The sequence below is a fragment of the Pteronotus mesoamericanus genome, unplaced genomic scaffold (genome assembly GCF_021234165.1).
Source record: "Pteronotus mesoamericanus isolate MK-2021 breed Mesoamerican mustached bat unplaced genomic scaffold, CSHL_Meso_final contig_173, whole genome shotgun sequence".
NCBI lineage: Eukaryota > Metazoa > Chordata > Mammalia > Chiroptera > Mormoopidae > Pteronotus > Pteronotus mesoamericanus.
In genome coordinates this window covers 9,849,118-9,865,004 of record NW_026555072.1, presented here as the reverse complement: position 1 = coordinate 9,865,004, position 15,887 = coordinate 9,849,118, and the positions used below count along the sequence as shown (strand labels likewise).

Below are 15,887 nucleotides of genomic sequence, written 5' to 3'. Positions count from 1 at the left end.
ATTTTTGAACATTTTTCTAAAGGAACTCTTAAGGTTTTATGGGTGATCGTATTATAAAACCATATGTAGTTCCAACACGGCTTAATTTATGACTGCTCTGGGTCACTGAAATCTCCCAGGATTCTGCTGTTGGGGCCGCTGCAATTGGAGACAAATTTGCACCAATTCTTCTATAAATATTATCAGTGGGCAGCATTGTCTAGAAAGCATGTGAAAAATGGATTTCTCTTCCCAAATCCACCGAAGGCAAACTCGGGCCCTCTAGCCTTTTGGACATATCAGTTAGTTTCTGCTGCAATTATGCTGCCTAACAACCAAGGCAAAGCTCAGTGGCATACAGCAATAAATACTTGGGTGTCTGGATGGTTAGCTAGGTGGCTCTGCTGATCTCAGCTGAACTCACTAATGGCTGGTAGGTGGCTGGCCTCGGCTCTGCTCTGCTCTGCTCCACACATCTCTCATGGTCCAGTAGGCTAGCCTGGCATATTATCGTGGAGATGGCAGATGTCCAAGAGAGAGCAAGCTCCAATGCACAAGCCATTTCCAGCCTCTGTGTTATGCCTACTAGTGGCCCATTGGCCAAAGCAAGTAACCTGGCTGAGCCAGCATCCACAGGTGGAGTAGATCAACCCACCCACTGTAGGAAGGCACTGCAAAGTCTCATGGTCAAGAGATTAAAGGAGGGGTGAGAATTGTGGCCATCTACCACAGATGACACTGCATAGAATACTTTTCTTGAAAAGGAAAGGGTAGGCAAAACACAATAGATGTCATCCATGTATGTACCATTTTGATGGAGAGAAAAGGTTTCCAACTGGCAACACCAAGCTAATGTCAACCCACTTCTTATCCTTACCTCTTAAAACAGCTCCTAGGCCAAAGGTCATGGGAAATTTTTAACTAAGGACTAATGGGCAAATTTTGACAGAGTGTGAAGCAAGAATGCTTTTCAGCCCTGGCTTGTGAGGCTCAGTGGATTGAGTGCCAGTCTGCAAACCAAAGGGTCGTTGGTTCGATTCCTAGTCAGGGCACATGCCTGAGTTGCGGACCAGGTCCCCAGTGGGAGGCGTGCAAGAGGCAACCACACATTGATGTTTCTCTCCTTCTCTTTCTCCCTCCTTTCCCCTCTCTCTAAAAATAAATAAAATCCTTTTTTAAAAAAAGAATGCTTTTCAAATGGACTGCTTTATAATCAACACATAGGTGAGCAGCCCACAGCACCCTCCTGCCTGTCTCCTTATGGTAACCTCCACTTACAGCTGGAAGCTGTGTGCAGAATTCCACCTCAGAAAGCAGAAAGACAGGAGTTATGGGCCCCTGTGGTTCCGCCTTGACCAGGTTTGGGTGGTGGCCACACATGCTGAGGAGAGACTGTGCTCTCTGCCATTAGGCCGAGCATCAGCTGGCTCCATGCCAGGCTAGCATTCGTGCCCATCTGTCAGGGTGGCACCTGGCCCTCTTCTAGAAGCAGATGGTTTCAATTGATCTTTCTTTGCCAGTCTTTCCTGCATTAACACTCCAAACCTGCCCTGCCTCATCCTGGAACTTAATGTAATCCTTGCATGCTGTAGTTTCCTGTATCTTTTCCCTGGTAGCCAAATTCTTTTTTTTTTTTTAAGTTTTTCATTTTCTGCAATAGTAAGGTTATAAGTGGATTCGTATATACAGAGGGAAAAACCAATAGCCTGCATTTTCTAGGACAAAATATAACCTACAAGCGCTGACAATTACCAAAAAAAACCTTTTCTTTCCATTTCACTGACCTTGACATACAGCTCACCTCATATTCCTAGACCAAAATGACTTTGGCCTTCCTGGATGTAGACTTGGCCTAACAAAACCTTTCAATGTGAGACAGAAAATATGAAGACCTGTACCTGCCACACATTGAGCCTCATGCTGACAATTTAGTGGCCCAGAGGACAATATGAATTTAAAAGTTATTTTTGTTTTTAAAGGAGAGGCATGTGTTAAGGCAGCTAAATGTTAGATATTCCAAAGGCAAGACCGCACCTCTGCCCTGAGGCTACAGCCAGCAAGGGAACAGGTGGTCCTAGTGATTTCTGATCCAAGGACAGCAGGGCCCCTCCCCGACCCCACCCTCATGCTCTGGCCTGCTGACCTCTGCCTGTGACCCAGCCCAAGGAGGTTTAGCTTTGGTCAGTGGGGCTGCCCAGCAGCACTCAGCAATATGAAATCACAGCTTTGGTTGGGTGTTTCTCCTACGAAATGCCTGAGATGGCACCATTTGGGTAAATAAAAGGAGTACGATCTATAAGCAAACACTTCAATACGTATGGAATAGCTCTGACCAATAGAAACATAGTAGGAGCTACAGATGTAATTCAAAATGTTCTACTTGCTGCATTTTTAAAAAGTAAGGAGAAACAGGTGAAATTAATTTTAATACGATATTTTATCTACCTGGACAGGCATCATTTGGTTAGAGCATCGTCCCAAGGTTGTGAGTTCCATTCCCCAGTCAGGGCACATGCAAGAATCAACCAATGGGTGTGTACGTAAGTGGAAAAACAAATCTCTCTTTCATTCTCTCTGTCTCTGTCTGCCTCTCTCTCTAAAAAATCAATAAGAAATTTTTTTAAAAGATATTTTATCTAACCCAATATATTAATATTGTATCATTTCGACATATAATCCATATTCTATAAATTCTATTTTGTGTATTAAGTCTTTGAAACCCAGTGTGTATGTTATACTTATAGCACATCTTAAGTCAGAATAGCTACATTTCAAATGTTCAATAACCACAGATAGCTAGTGGCCACCATATTGGACAGCGCAGATCAAAGGTATTTCCAGAAGGGGATTCTAGAAACAGTTAATAGGGGTTGCTTCTCAGAAAGAGAACTAAGGGACTGGGGATGGAGATGGCAACCTTACTTTTAACCACAAACCCTTTAGCCCTGGCTGGTGTGACTCAGTGGGTTGAGCACCAGCCTACGAAGAGAAAGGTTGCAGGTTCAATTCCCAGTCAGGGCACATCACTGGTTTGCGGGCCCAGTACCTGGGGGTGTGCGAGAGGCAACCAAACAATGTTTCTCTCCCTCTCTTTCTCCCTCCCTTCTCCTTCCTCTAAAAAATAAAATCTTTTTTAAAAAAGTAAAATAACCATAAACCTGTCTGTATTGCTTGAATTACATACCAAGGATATTGATTGCATATTTAAAAAAATAAAAAAGAAAGACCATAGCCCTGATTTTTTTTTTTGAGTGGTAATACTCAGTATTAGCAAGCAGAATGAAATAAGGTACACCCCTACACTGTTGGTGGAATTATATGGCCACAGCATTGTTCTTAGGGGTGGGGACCAGTGGGGGTTAGCACTATTCTATTGTATTAGTCAGGCTTCTCCAGAGAAACAGAACCAATAGGAGAGTATTCCTTCAAATTACATTTAATTTTTTTTTTTACTATATTAGCACCATGCTAATTGCTTTTGATGTTCACAAAAACCTCAAGGTGGAAAATGTTGTGGATTCCATTTTACAATGTGAGAACCACAACTCTGAGAGGTTAAGAAACTGGACAGTTAGTAAGAAGCGGGACTTGAGTTTGAGCTTTCTGACTCCAAAGCTAGCAGATAAAGATAAGAAGAATGAACACAGATGGTCCAATAAAAAAGATTTATTATAAGGAACTGGTTCCTGTGACTCTGGAGGCTAAGTCTCATGACCTGCTATGTGCAAAGCGGGGATTCAGGGGAGCTGGTGGTGTAAGTCCTAATCCCAGAGCAGAAAAGGGATGGTCCAACCCAACAGTCAGGCAGAGAGCAGAGTCTTTGTTTCCTTGGCTTCTTGTTCTACTCAGGCCCTCAACAGATTGGATGAGGCCCGCCCACATTGAAGGCAGACAATATGCTTTACTCGTCCAGGGATTCAAATGCTAATCTCATTTGGAAACACCCTCACAGACAAAATAAGAAATCATGTTTAACCAAATAGCTGGGCATCCACAGCCCATCAAGTTGACCCATAAGATTGACCATCACATCTACTTCTAGAAATCTATCCTAGAGAAGTAACTGGACAAGAGGGTAGTGTGTCATGGACAAGAATGTTCATTTCAGTATCTTTGTTCTTACTGGAAAATTGAAAACATCCTAAATATTATAAACAGATGTGCAGTGAAACTGCACCCTCTGGAGGGGGTGGCTTCTAAAAACAGGCAATAAAAGGAAATCACCAACAGCCAAATCACCCTTGAAAATAACTTGGACAGCAACATATTGGAAGCTCAGCACTAAATCCTACCCAGCGAGGTCACTGTTTCTCAGGGTGAGCCCGATGGAATAATTTACTTGCACGCAGGGGTCATGTTGTGTGAAAAATATGTGCCCTAGATACTAATATCACTTGGCAAGATGGGAGAGATGCATCTGAACTAAGAGCAACTGAGGCATAGGAGATTTGTGGTTTCCATCTCATGCTCACTCTTTGAATAAACTAGTGGACAGAATCACCAGTTACTTAAATTGCTTTCTCTTGCTCTGTGAAGTGTATATGTTTCAATCGACAATTGACATACTTTAAAGGGGTATATGGTGTGATTCTGCTGCATATTGGCAAGTGCATATAAAAAATAAGTATATAAGGGTATGCCCCAAAATGTTATATCTTTATCTGTAGTCAGGATAACAGATTACTTTTTTTCTTTTGTCCTCCTTTCTTGCGTTTGCGTGCAAGCATGTGTGTTTAATCTGTATTTTTACATTTTTCTCCAATGGATAGCCTCAAGGTGGATTTTGCATTATTTCTGTAAGAGAAATAATAATAATTTTTTTAAAGCCAGTGCTAGCCCACCATGAGGTGACTTACCCAAGCCAGAAAAGTTGCAGGTTCTTAGAAAGGGGCAATACTGTGCTCCACTTCAAGCACAGGTGCATGCACTGCCCACCACACTGAAAGTGGTTAGGAAGGCATTAGACTTGGTGCTCGTGCTTACAGAAAACCGATGTCCTGCTGGGGCCCCCTGAGGACAGCAGCTCCTCCAGACAGCTCCCTTGCCCTAACTCCCTGACACTACCCTCCTGGGGCTCAAAAAATATGAGAAATGTCTCCTGCAGCAATGGCTTCCCACTGGGGGACCCAGCTTCCCCGCCCCTTTCCTTCAGGGCTGTGGTGGGACTACTGCGGCCACCCTGTAGATTGGCACACCACACACTGAGCTAGCACAGGTGAATTACTAGCCTTGGCACAGCAGGAAGGACTCCAGCAGACACAGGACACAGTGCAGAGGGACAAGCGTGGCCTGGCAGCCCTCAGTGAGGCGCAGGTTTAAAGCACGAAACAATCCCTTGCAGCAACTTGCTGTCATTTCCAGTCAGCAAGCTCCAGCCTGTAAACATACTAATGAGAATCACTCCCCTGTCCTGGCTGCTCACCCCAGACATGACTGTACAGACAGGTCTCATTTCATCCACATCACAAGCCTCCAGAAAGGCGTTGTTACAGCAACTGCACAGATGAAGGAAGCCAGACACGGGGAAGCGAATTAACTCACTTAAGTGTTGCGCGTTGGGGTCCTGGGAAGACTTCAAGGCAGAGGTGAGCACTCAGAGGGTTTATTAAGTCCCCTTGGAAAAGAGGAGAGGAAGCAGGGGTGGAAAGGCAGAGGATCAAGTTAGCCATGAAGCATGCCCAGTGACAGCCTCAGCCACTCCCACAGGAAGCTCTGGAGCGAGAATGGCCCTTCAGAGTTGTCCTGAGTTGCACTTAGATGGCCAGATTTTCGTACTCCTGCAGCTATCGGTCAATGGATAGGGCCCAACCCTGAAGGCCGTGACCTGGGTGAGGTGCCCTCTGGAGCCACCTGAAGGGGCTGAGAGCTGAGGGCTGTCTGCCAATCGCACTGCTGAGAGCATCACACTTTCCTGCATCTTGCAGTCAGGCAAGTGCATGTGATCTGTTCTACCCACTGAGTTGCGAGCCGAAATGACAGGTGTCACTCCCCAGCCCAGAGTCAATGTGAGAGGGACTACACAAGTGTATAAACACAGGGAGTAAGGATCATTAGGCATCACCAGATAGCAGCCTACCACAATGGTCAAACAATCAGTCATTTATTTCAGGCATTCATTCACTCATTCATCAAATCCTTTTTGAGCACCTTGCATGAGCCCAGCACTGTGCTAGGGTCCAGTGATTAAAATATGAATAATCAGGGTCATTACCCTCAGGGTGTTCTATATGTCACAGGGGTGGTAAGTGCAAGTAAGTAATTGCCATATATTGTTTTCATTTCTATAGGAGAGGAGAGCACTTGTCTGGAGGAGTCCAGAGAAGCTTCCTAGAGGAGATGATGTTAGCTAGCTCTTAAAAGGCAAGTAAGTGATTACCAAGCAGACGGGGCAAAAGAGATTTTCAGGCAGAGGAAGCCACACCTCCCAGGACACCAAATGTTGCAGTGTTTGTGGAGAGAGGTTGAGAGAGGCTGGAGAATAGTGTTTGTGGAATGCAAATGCCAAACGAAGGCTTTTTGATTTGATGATGAAACCTGGGGAACCAAAGAAAGTTTTCCAGCAAAGAAGTAGTGTCAGATAAAATCTTTCTTGGAGAATAATTCCAGTGGGAGGGTGGAAGATGAAGTAGTAGGGGAAAGATTGGAGGTAAGCCAGATAGGAGGCCACTGCAGGAGTCCTGGAATGGGACAATGAGGCTCAAACCAAGGCACAGGGGTGAGGATGGAGGCAAGAAGCCAGAGTCAAACAATTTCTGGGGTAAAAGGGATGGGGGCCTGAGGATGACTCATTCTGGATGATTGGCCTGAGTTCTTTAGACAGAAGCCTGGAGTGAAGAACACCAGTCTATTAGGCCTCTGTAGCTTGATGGAAATTTGTTTGTTCTAATTCTCTGCTTAATGAACAGTTTTCTGGCCTATAGTTTGATCTATGAAGAAGATCGACTCTCCCGGAAGAATGTCCTGCGCAGATCAAAGGCTTATGTTCAGAACCCAGAGAGAAACATCTAGTAAAAAACACAGGCTGTTATTACCTCTTACTCTGTTGCTAAGGAATTAAGCCTCAATTTCACATTTTGGCTGATGTTCTTCCTTCTGAAACAGATTGGTACATTTTCTCTTCTACCTACAGGATATAAGCATGGAGGTTACATAATTAGCTGATAGACTGAATGTAGGATATGAGTGAAAGAGCAAAAGCGAAGATTACACTGGGCTTTGGGTCTGAGCAATTAGAAAAATGGAGTTACCATTTACTGAGATGGAAAAGGCTGGCAAAGAAGCAGGTTGGGGGAGGTAGGAGTTTAGTTTTGGACTTACTATAGGTGACATGCTATTAGGCATGCAGGTGGAAAAATGGAGAAAGTGGTTGAGTATATTAATATAAAGTTCTAAGACATTACCCAAAATGCAGCAAAGAAAGAGAGATAAAAAATATAAAAGAGGGATTCATAGACATGGATGATAGAATGAGACAGTCTAATAAATGTTTGATTGACATCTCAGAAGGAAAAAAATGGAAAGGAAATATTTGAAAAGATAATGGTTGAAACAATTGTCCAAAATTAATGAAATATATGAATCTTCAGATCCAGAGCCTAACAAATTCAAATAGGATAAAAAGAAATCCACACTGAGACACATCACAGTGAAACTATAGAAAACAAAGAAAAAGACTCTAAAGCAGCCTGGGGGCAAGGGGAAGACAATTACTTATAAAAGAATGACAACTAGAATGTTTATATAGCCCTGGCTGGTGTGGCTCAGTGGATTGAGCACCGGCCTATAAACTTGGGGGTCACCAGTTTGATTCCTGGTCAGGGCACATGCCTTCTCTCCTCTTTCTCCCTCCCTTCCCCTCTCTAAAAATACATTAAATCTTTATAAAAAAAGATGTCAATTTAGTTTCCAACAGCAATAGTAGAAACCCAGAGACAGATAAATGCTCTATTAAAATAATAATCATGATAATAATATACACACCATGCAATTAAGTGGCTTTTTGTATATTCACACAGTTGTGCAACATCACCGCTATCTAATTCTGGAATATTTTCATCACCCCAAAACACTGCCCATTGGCAGTCACTCCCTATTCTCCTCTTCCCCTGGCAAGCACTAACCTACTTTCTATTTCTATAGATCTACCCATTCTGAACATTTCATATAAATGGAAGCATACAATATGTGGTCTTTGTGTCTGGCTTCTTTCACTTACCATAATGTTTTCTAGGTTCATCCTCACCATTCCACGTATCAGTGCTTCATTCCTTTTTATGGCCAAATGATATTACATTGTATGGATATACTACCTTTTATTTATCTATTTGTCAGTTGGAGGGCATTTGGGTTGTTTCTATATTTTGACTATTATGAATAATGCTGCCATAATCATTCATGTGCAAGTTTTTGTGGACATATGTTTTTATTTCTCTTGGGTATATACCTAGGAGTGGAGTTCGTGGGTCATATAGTAACTCTATGTTTAACATTTTGAGGAACTGCCAAACTGATTTCCAGGGCAGGTGCACCATTTTACATTCTCACCAGCAATGTATGATGGTTCCAATTTCTCCACATCCTGTGAACATGTAGTATTATCTTTCTATTTTATAATAGCCATCCTAGTGTGTGTGAAGTAACATCTTATTGTGGCTTTGACTTGCATTTCCCTGGCGGCTGATGATGTTGAATATCTTTTCATTTGCTTACTGGCCATTTGTATATGTTCTTTGGAGAAATGTCTAATCAAATCCTTTGCCTATCTCTTTTAAATTATTTTTTTTTATTTTTTAATTATATGTTACATTTATGCTATTACAGTTGTCCCAGTTTTGCCCCTTTGCACCCCTCCACATAGCCTCCTGCACACATTCAGGCAATCTCCATACCAATGTCCATGTCTATGGATCATACATATAAGTTCTTGTGGCTACTTTATTCCCTATGTTGTACTTTACACCCCCATGACTATTCTGTAACCACCTATTTGTACTAATTCCCTCACGTAGTCACCCATTCCCCCACACACCTCTCCCATCTAGCAACCATCAAAATTCTCTCTGTATCTGATTCTTTTTCTGTTATGCTTGTTTATTTATTGTTTTAGATTCAGTTGTTGATAGATATGTATTTATTGCCATTTTATTGTTCATATTTTTAATCTTCTAATTCTTCTTCTTAAAGAAGACCTTTTAAAATTTCATATAATGCTGATTTAGTGATGAAGAACTCCTTTAGCTTTTTCTTGCCTGGGAAGCTCTTTATCTGTCCTTTGACTCTAAATGATAGCTTTGCTGGGTAGAATAATGTTGGTTGTAGGTTCTTGCTTTTCATCATTTTAAATATTTCTTGCTAATCCCTTCTAGCCTGCAAGGTTCCTTTTGAGAAATCAGCTGACAATCTTATGGGAGCTCCCTTGTAGGTAACTAACCACTTTTCTCTTGCTGCTTTTAAAATTCTCTTTGTAGTTAACCTTTGGCATTTTAATTATGATGTGAACTCTTTGGGTTCATGTTGTGTTTGGGACTCTGTGCTTCCTGGACTTGTATGCCCATTTCCTTCACCAAATTAGGGAAGTTTTCCATCATTATTTTTCAAATAGGTTTCCAATTTCTTGCTCTCTCTCTTCTCCTTCCAGCACCTCCATGATGTGAATACTGGTATGCTTGAAGTTGTCCTACAGGATCCTTACACTATCCTCATTTTTTTTTCTCCTTGCTGTTCTGATTGGTTGTTTTTTGCTCCCTTATATTCCAAGTTGCTGATTTGATTTTGATTCCTGGCTTCATCCACCCTACTGTTGATTCCCTGTAAATTCTTCTTTATTTTAATTAGTGTATCCTTCATTTCTGACTGGAACATTTTTATGCTGTTGAGGTTATCACTAAGTTCATCGAGCATCCTTATAACCAGTGTTTGGAACTCTGCACCTAGTAGATTGCTTGTCTCCATTTTTTTTTTTTTTTTTTAGTTTTTTTTCTGGAATTTTGTTCTGTTCTTTCATTTGGGATATATTTGTCTTCTCATTTTGGCTGGCTCCCTGTGTTTGTGTCTATATATTAGGCAGAGCTGCTATGTCTTTCCCAGGCTTGGTAGAGAGGCTTACTGTAGTAGGTGTTCTATAAGGCCCAGTGACACAGCCTTCTCTATTACCCGTGCTGGGTATTCAAGGTGCACCCACCATGTGGGCTGTGTATGCTTTCCTTTTGTAGTTGAACCTTGATTGCTGTTGGCACATCCAAGGTCAACCACCACCTGTGTTCTGTCCAGGGTCACACTGAATAAGCTGCAAAATGATTGCAGATAGCTGCTACTTGTACTGGGTTGGAGGTGCCCAGGTGAGGCCAAGCTCTGAATCAAGGCCTTCTGCTGCCAGTGCCAGGCCTGGGGTCACTTAGCAAGAGGTATAGGGCTTGCTGAAGCCAGATGTTGCTTGGTTGAGAGAATTTAGGGAAATCTGAAGCATGGCCAAAACAAACCATTAGTATGGAAAAACCACTGGAAACAGCTTGGGTAGGCCCAAAAGTTGGGTGGGGCAGGGCCTCAGGGAAATACCAGGGTCAGGCAAACAGTGTGAAGCAGGTTGATGCAGTCTCAGATATGGTACCCTCCTGTCAGCTCTGTGGCTCTGTTGGGGGAAGGCTCAGAAAAGGAAAAATGGCCTCTGCCAGCAGTTCTGTCTGGGAGAAATCTGCCTCCCAGCTCTTGTCCTGATGCCAGACAAGGTGGTTTCTCCTGTATGTCTCTGATGCCTTTTAATCTGCTGCCACCATGCTGGAGCTCAGAGGGAGTGAGTCCAAGTAAGTCTGTGTGCAGGCCCTTTAAGAGGAATTGCCTGGGACTCAAGAAGTCTCTGTCTTCCACAGCCTTAATCCCTACTAGTATTTATAGCCAGAAATTATGGAGACTTACCTTTCTGGCACTGGAACCCTGGAAGGCGGGCCTGATGTGGGGCTGGGACCCCAAACTCCTGAGATTTTCTTCCCAACTTTTATCTGCCACATGTGGGTATGGGACCAGCCCGTTCTGCATCTCCACCCCTCTTACCAGTCTCAGTGTTGTTTCTTTTCTAATTTCTGTAGCTGTAGGACTTCCATTCAGCTCAATTTCTGATGGTTCTGAATGATGGGTGTTCTATAGTTTAGTTGTAATTTTGATGTGCTTGTGCGAGGAGGCAAGCTGTATTTACCTGCACTGCTATTTTAACTAGAACTCCTTTGCTCATTTTTAATTGGGTTGCCTTTTTATTATTGAGTTGTAAGTGTTCTTTATATATGCTTAATACTAGACCCTTATCAGGTATATGTTTCTCAGATATTTTATCCCATTCTATATGTTGGGTTTTTTACCTCATTGATAGTGTTCTTTGAACCAAAAGAATTTTTTTAAGATTTTATTTATTTATTTTTATTTATTTTTATTTATTTTTAGAGAGAGGGGAAGGTAGGGAGAAAGAGAGGGAGAGAAACATCAATGTGTGGTTGTTTCCTGCACACCCCACACTTGGGACCTGGCCTGCAACCCAGGCATGTGCCCCAACCGGGAATAGAACCAGTGACCCTTTTATTTGCAGGCTGGTGCTCAATCCACTGAGCCACAGCAGCCAAGGCAGAATTTCTAGTTTTGATAAATTTTTTTATATGGTTGAAGGAAGGAGTCCAACTTCATTCTTCTGCATGTTGATACACAGTTGTCCTAACACTATTTGTTGAAAAGACTATTCTTCCCATCACTGAATTGTCTTGGCACCAAATGCTATCTTTAAAGTGCTGAGAGAAAATAACCATCAACTTAGCGTTTCATGCCAAGATTAACTATATTTCAATAAAGAGTGAGAACAACATTTTCAGAAAACGAAAACTGAGTGAGTGGTTTTTACCAGCAACTGACCCTCACTTAAGGAACTCCTTAAGGGGTGTACTTCCAGAAGAAAGAAGAACATTCTGAGATGCAAGAAGGAGCATTTCAGTAGCAGCATCTATCTATCATGCTAAAAGAGCAACCCAGGTCAGCAGCCACATCATCCTGCAGCCTGCCAGGCAGTCATCCCATGAGTCGGATTCTCTGTGGCAAGGTGAAGGTTCTCTGTCTTTAGGCTTCACATATTCCTGGGTAATAACAGAAAATTCAGATGACCGTTGGCTAGCACACTAAGGGATCAAGGGGAGAATGGCATGCAGAGGAAGCCTACCAAAAACCATCTAGCAAAGCCCACATCTCCTGGGAGTCAAGAGAAACAGATCAATCAGAAGCCTATAATCAGAGATCAATGGTGGGTGGCCTGTCCTCCCATGCAAGCACACCCTGTGAGCCTTAAGTAGTTGTAAGGCAAGATGGGGCATCTCTCGCTTCTCCAAGATGCCTTGGTGTGCTTAGAATTGAGACTGCTTCCATTTCTGGGTGGTGAGACCGTGTCAGGCATAAGCCATGTGTCTGTCACTCTCTCTAAATCCCTTCCTCCTTGTCTTCCTGTTTTCTTCATTGTTTAGTGTTCATACAACAGTAAATCTACTGTAATTGACCACAGACTTATTCACACATCTTTAAAAAATATCTTCCACAAAATCCAATGGTATTTAACACCAGTAGAATGGACCTTAGGTACCATGATCACAAATCAGGCAAAACCATGTGAGATTTCCAGATTTCAGTTGAATATCATTTTAATATATGGAAGTATTGAGTTGTCCTGAGACCATGAAAAAAATGCAGAATTCCTATAAAGTTCAAAGTTCTTTAGACCTAGGCAGGAAGATATGTACATATCTTTTAAGAGTCAAAAAAAATAAAGAATTAATTGTCTGAAAGGAGACTAGGCTTGGGATGGTGAGCATGCAATAGAGTATACAGGTGTATTATAAAGTTGTACAACTGAAATGTATATAATGTAATTCACCAATATGACCCCAATAAATTCTTTAAAAGAATGGCTAAAATAGACAACCAAGTAGGCCCAGTTGTCGCGTGCACCATGTCTGGTTCCTCAAGTGTCACCGCTATGAAGAAAGTGGTTCAGCAGCTCCGGCTGGAGGCCAGGCTCAACCGCGTGAAGGTTTCCCAGGCAACTGCAGATTTGAAACAATTCTGTCTCCAGAATGCCCAACATGACCCCCTGCTAACTGGAGTATCTTCAAGTACCAATCCCTTCAGACCCCAGAAAGTTTGTTCCTTCTTGTAATGAAATGAATCTTTGAAGAAACCCTGCGATGTGTCTGCTTAATTGAAAGTATTTTATAAACTGCCATTTAGATGGATGCTGTAAAATACAAGATGTACTGCTGTTCAAAAAAATAAAAAACTATTGTTCTTTGACACTTAAAAAAAAAAAGAATGGCTAAAATAAAAATTTAAGAAGTAAAAAAAAAAGAATCAATTGGCTTTCTCAGCCTGGAATGGGGGCTTGCAGACTTAAATGAGAAGACTGAAAAATTAGATACAATGTCAGGGGCCCATGATCACCTCTTGAAGTTATAGAAGCATTGATGTAGCAACTCTAAATGTCAATGCTATTCTTTTTGCAAACTCAAGCTTACTGGGAAGATGATATAGTGGTTTTCCTAGCAAAAGTGAGAGGAATTGCCCAGCTCTCTGCATCTCCAGAACTCATGTGTGGCCAAAATTTCTGGTCAAAAGTAACTGAATTTCACTGGGATGATAACCACATTCCTTAGCAGGTAACATCTTTTGACTCAGGGAAGGCTTCTGATAAAATTTAGAAATGTTTAGAATAGCCCATATTTTCTTGAAAAGAATCTGAGTAGCCCTGGCTGGTGTGGCTCAGTGGATTGAGTGCTGGCCTGCAAACCAAAGGGTTGCCAGTTTGATTCCCAGTCAGGGCACATGCCTGGGTTGTGAGCCAGGTCTCCAGTAGGGGGCACGTGAGAGGCAACCACACATGGATGTTTCTCTCCCTCTCTTTCTACTTCCCTTCCTCTCTCTCTAAAAATAAATAAATAAAATCTTTTAAAAAAAAGAATCTGAGCAAATTGGGCATTCCATACACTTGTAATGTTTAAGAAGATTTAGCCTATTTGAGTACGTAATAGTAATGTGACACTAACTTAAAGTATGTAATTGATATAGAGTTAGAATTTTAAGTTTAAATTGTACTGCCTATGTATGGTACCAAAATATTCAAGAGAATTTTAAGTTCACTGGATTTAAAAGTGTAATTTATTCAGTCATGTTATTTAATAAAGTTATTAATATTTGAGAGTTTTGTTCCTACAAACAGATGAAGAACTTTAAAAAGAAAGGGACTATATTGCATTTTGATGCATGTGGTAATCTCTCGAGTGGCAGCCTATGACAGACATTACTGGTCCCTTACTCAATCCATTCTCTCACTTACAAAACAGAGATTTATTCAGTTATGGAGGGGCCTTGTGACTCAGGAGAAGCTGGGCCCCTCCCCAGCCAAGGGGGGAATGCTGATGAATCAAAGCCAAGGGCTATAATTCCGTTCCCCTTGCTAATGATTGGTTCGGGAAAGGAAATGAGATGACACTTTGACCAAAGATCAAGATGAAGAAGTCTGCTAGGAGGCTTCCAGGAAGGTTAGTAAGGTTTTCCACTGAAAAAGGAGTACAAGGAAAGCGATGTGACTCCTCCCTTCTGACCCTGGGATGTAGTGTGAGGATGTGATGCCTGGAGCTGATGCAGCCATTTTGTGAGCATGAATGGAGGCAATAACAACTGAGGATGGCAAAGCATAAATGTAAAAAGAAACTGGGTCACTGAGCCTCTGAATTAGTGTGTTTACATAATACATTCTCCTGATTGCTTTTAAAAAATGTTTCCGACAATCCATCTTGTAGTACTCCTCTCCTTATTTTAAGGATTCCTCTTTGATCATCATTAATCTTGCATCTTCCCCTTCGTAGATAAAATATTTGCTTATTCTTGTTGATTTATGTGAAATAAAGGATATTTTCAAATCTACAAAAGGATAGAGTTATTTGGGCTATTTGTCCTTGTTACTTTTCAATTCTACTTTCTAATTTCAGATTCTTTTTGAAGGCTAAGTCTTGGTTAATTTTCATAAAGTTTGAATAGAATGTATATTCTCTGTTGGGTATAACATCCTATATATTTTCTATTAAAGACTGGGGCTAGGGACATCTTGAAGGCTTATTCACTTATATGTCCAATGCCTGGGCTGACAAGACTCAACACAGCTGGCAGCTGGTATTGCTGGGCTCGTTGGTATCCCTCTATCCCTATATGGTCCCTCTATATGATGGCTTCAGGGTAACCAGGCTTCTTATATGAGGGCCCAGGGCTCTAAAGACATGTGTTCCAAAAGGGATAGAGTCAGGAAGAAGCCATACGACCTATTGTGATCTAGTCCTGAAAGTCTCACAGCATCACTTTGGCCAAATTCTATTCATTACAAGCACATCTCTAAGTCCATCCCATGTCCAAAGGGAGAGGAATTAGACTCCATCTTCAATGTGTCAAACGACTTGCAAACCTGTTTTAAAATCACCATACCTTCCTAACATGTCTATAGAACATAAAAAACATGGGCATGTGTTTATGTCCCCACCTTTAGTCCCTTGGCTTTTCTTTGAAATCCCTACTTTCCAACATCACTCAGGCTACCATGTCACTTCCGTAGCCTACTCTGCGCTCATTCTGAAATTTTGTCCCTTTCTAGTCATGCTTGTATTCTCTAACCCTCCTATTCACTCCCTTTTGCTGAGTCCTGTTAAAATGAGGGATAATAAAACAATGATTATTGTCATTTTAAATCACAAAGTTTTGAGATGATTTGAAAGGCAGCAATGTCATTAAAAACCACTGCCTTATTTTGAAGACTAATTTTCTAGTGCAAAGATCAGAGTGGAGATGTTATCCTGGTCATTCTAAAGGGATAAAGTCCCAAGTTTGTGTGTGTGTGGTTGAGA

The 15,887-nt window shown here is 41.7% G+C and overlaps 1 protein-coding gene across 1 annotated transcript; it reads left to right on the top strand.

Moving 5' to 3' along the window:
• The first annotated feature begins 12,949 nt into the window (after nucleotides 1-12,949).
• Nucleotides 12,950-13,283, top strand: LOC129065166 (guanine nucleotide-binding protein G(I)/G(S)/G(O) subunit gamma-5-like). The gene has a single exon (XM_054566401.1). It carries the CDS (start codon nucleotides 12,950-12,952, stop codon nucleotides 13,154-13,156), a length of 207 nt encoding a protein of 68 aa, XP_054422376.1. The 3' UTR covers nucleotides 13,157-13,283.
• The last annotated feature ends 2,604 nt before the right edge of the window (nucleotides 13,284-15,887 follow it).

Coding starts and splice junctions, on each gene's coding strand:
- LOC129065166 (XM_054566401.1), top strand. CDS start 12,950: ATGTCTGGTTCCTCAAGTGTCACCGCTATGAAGAAAGTGGTTCAGCAG.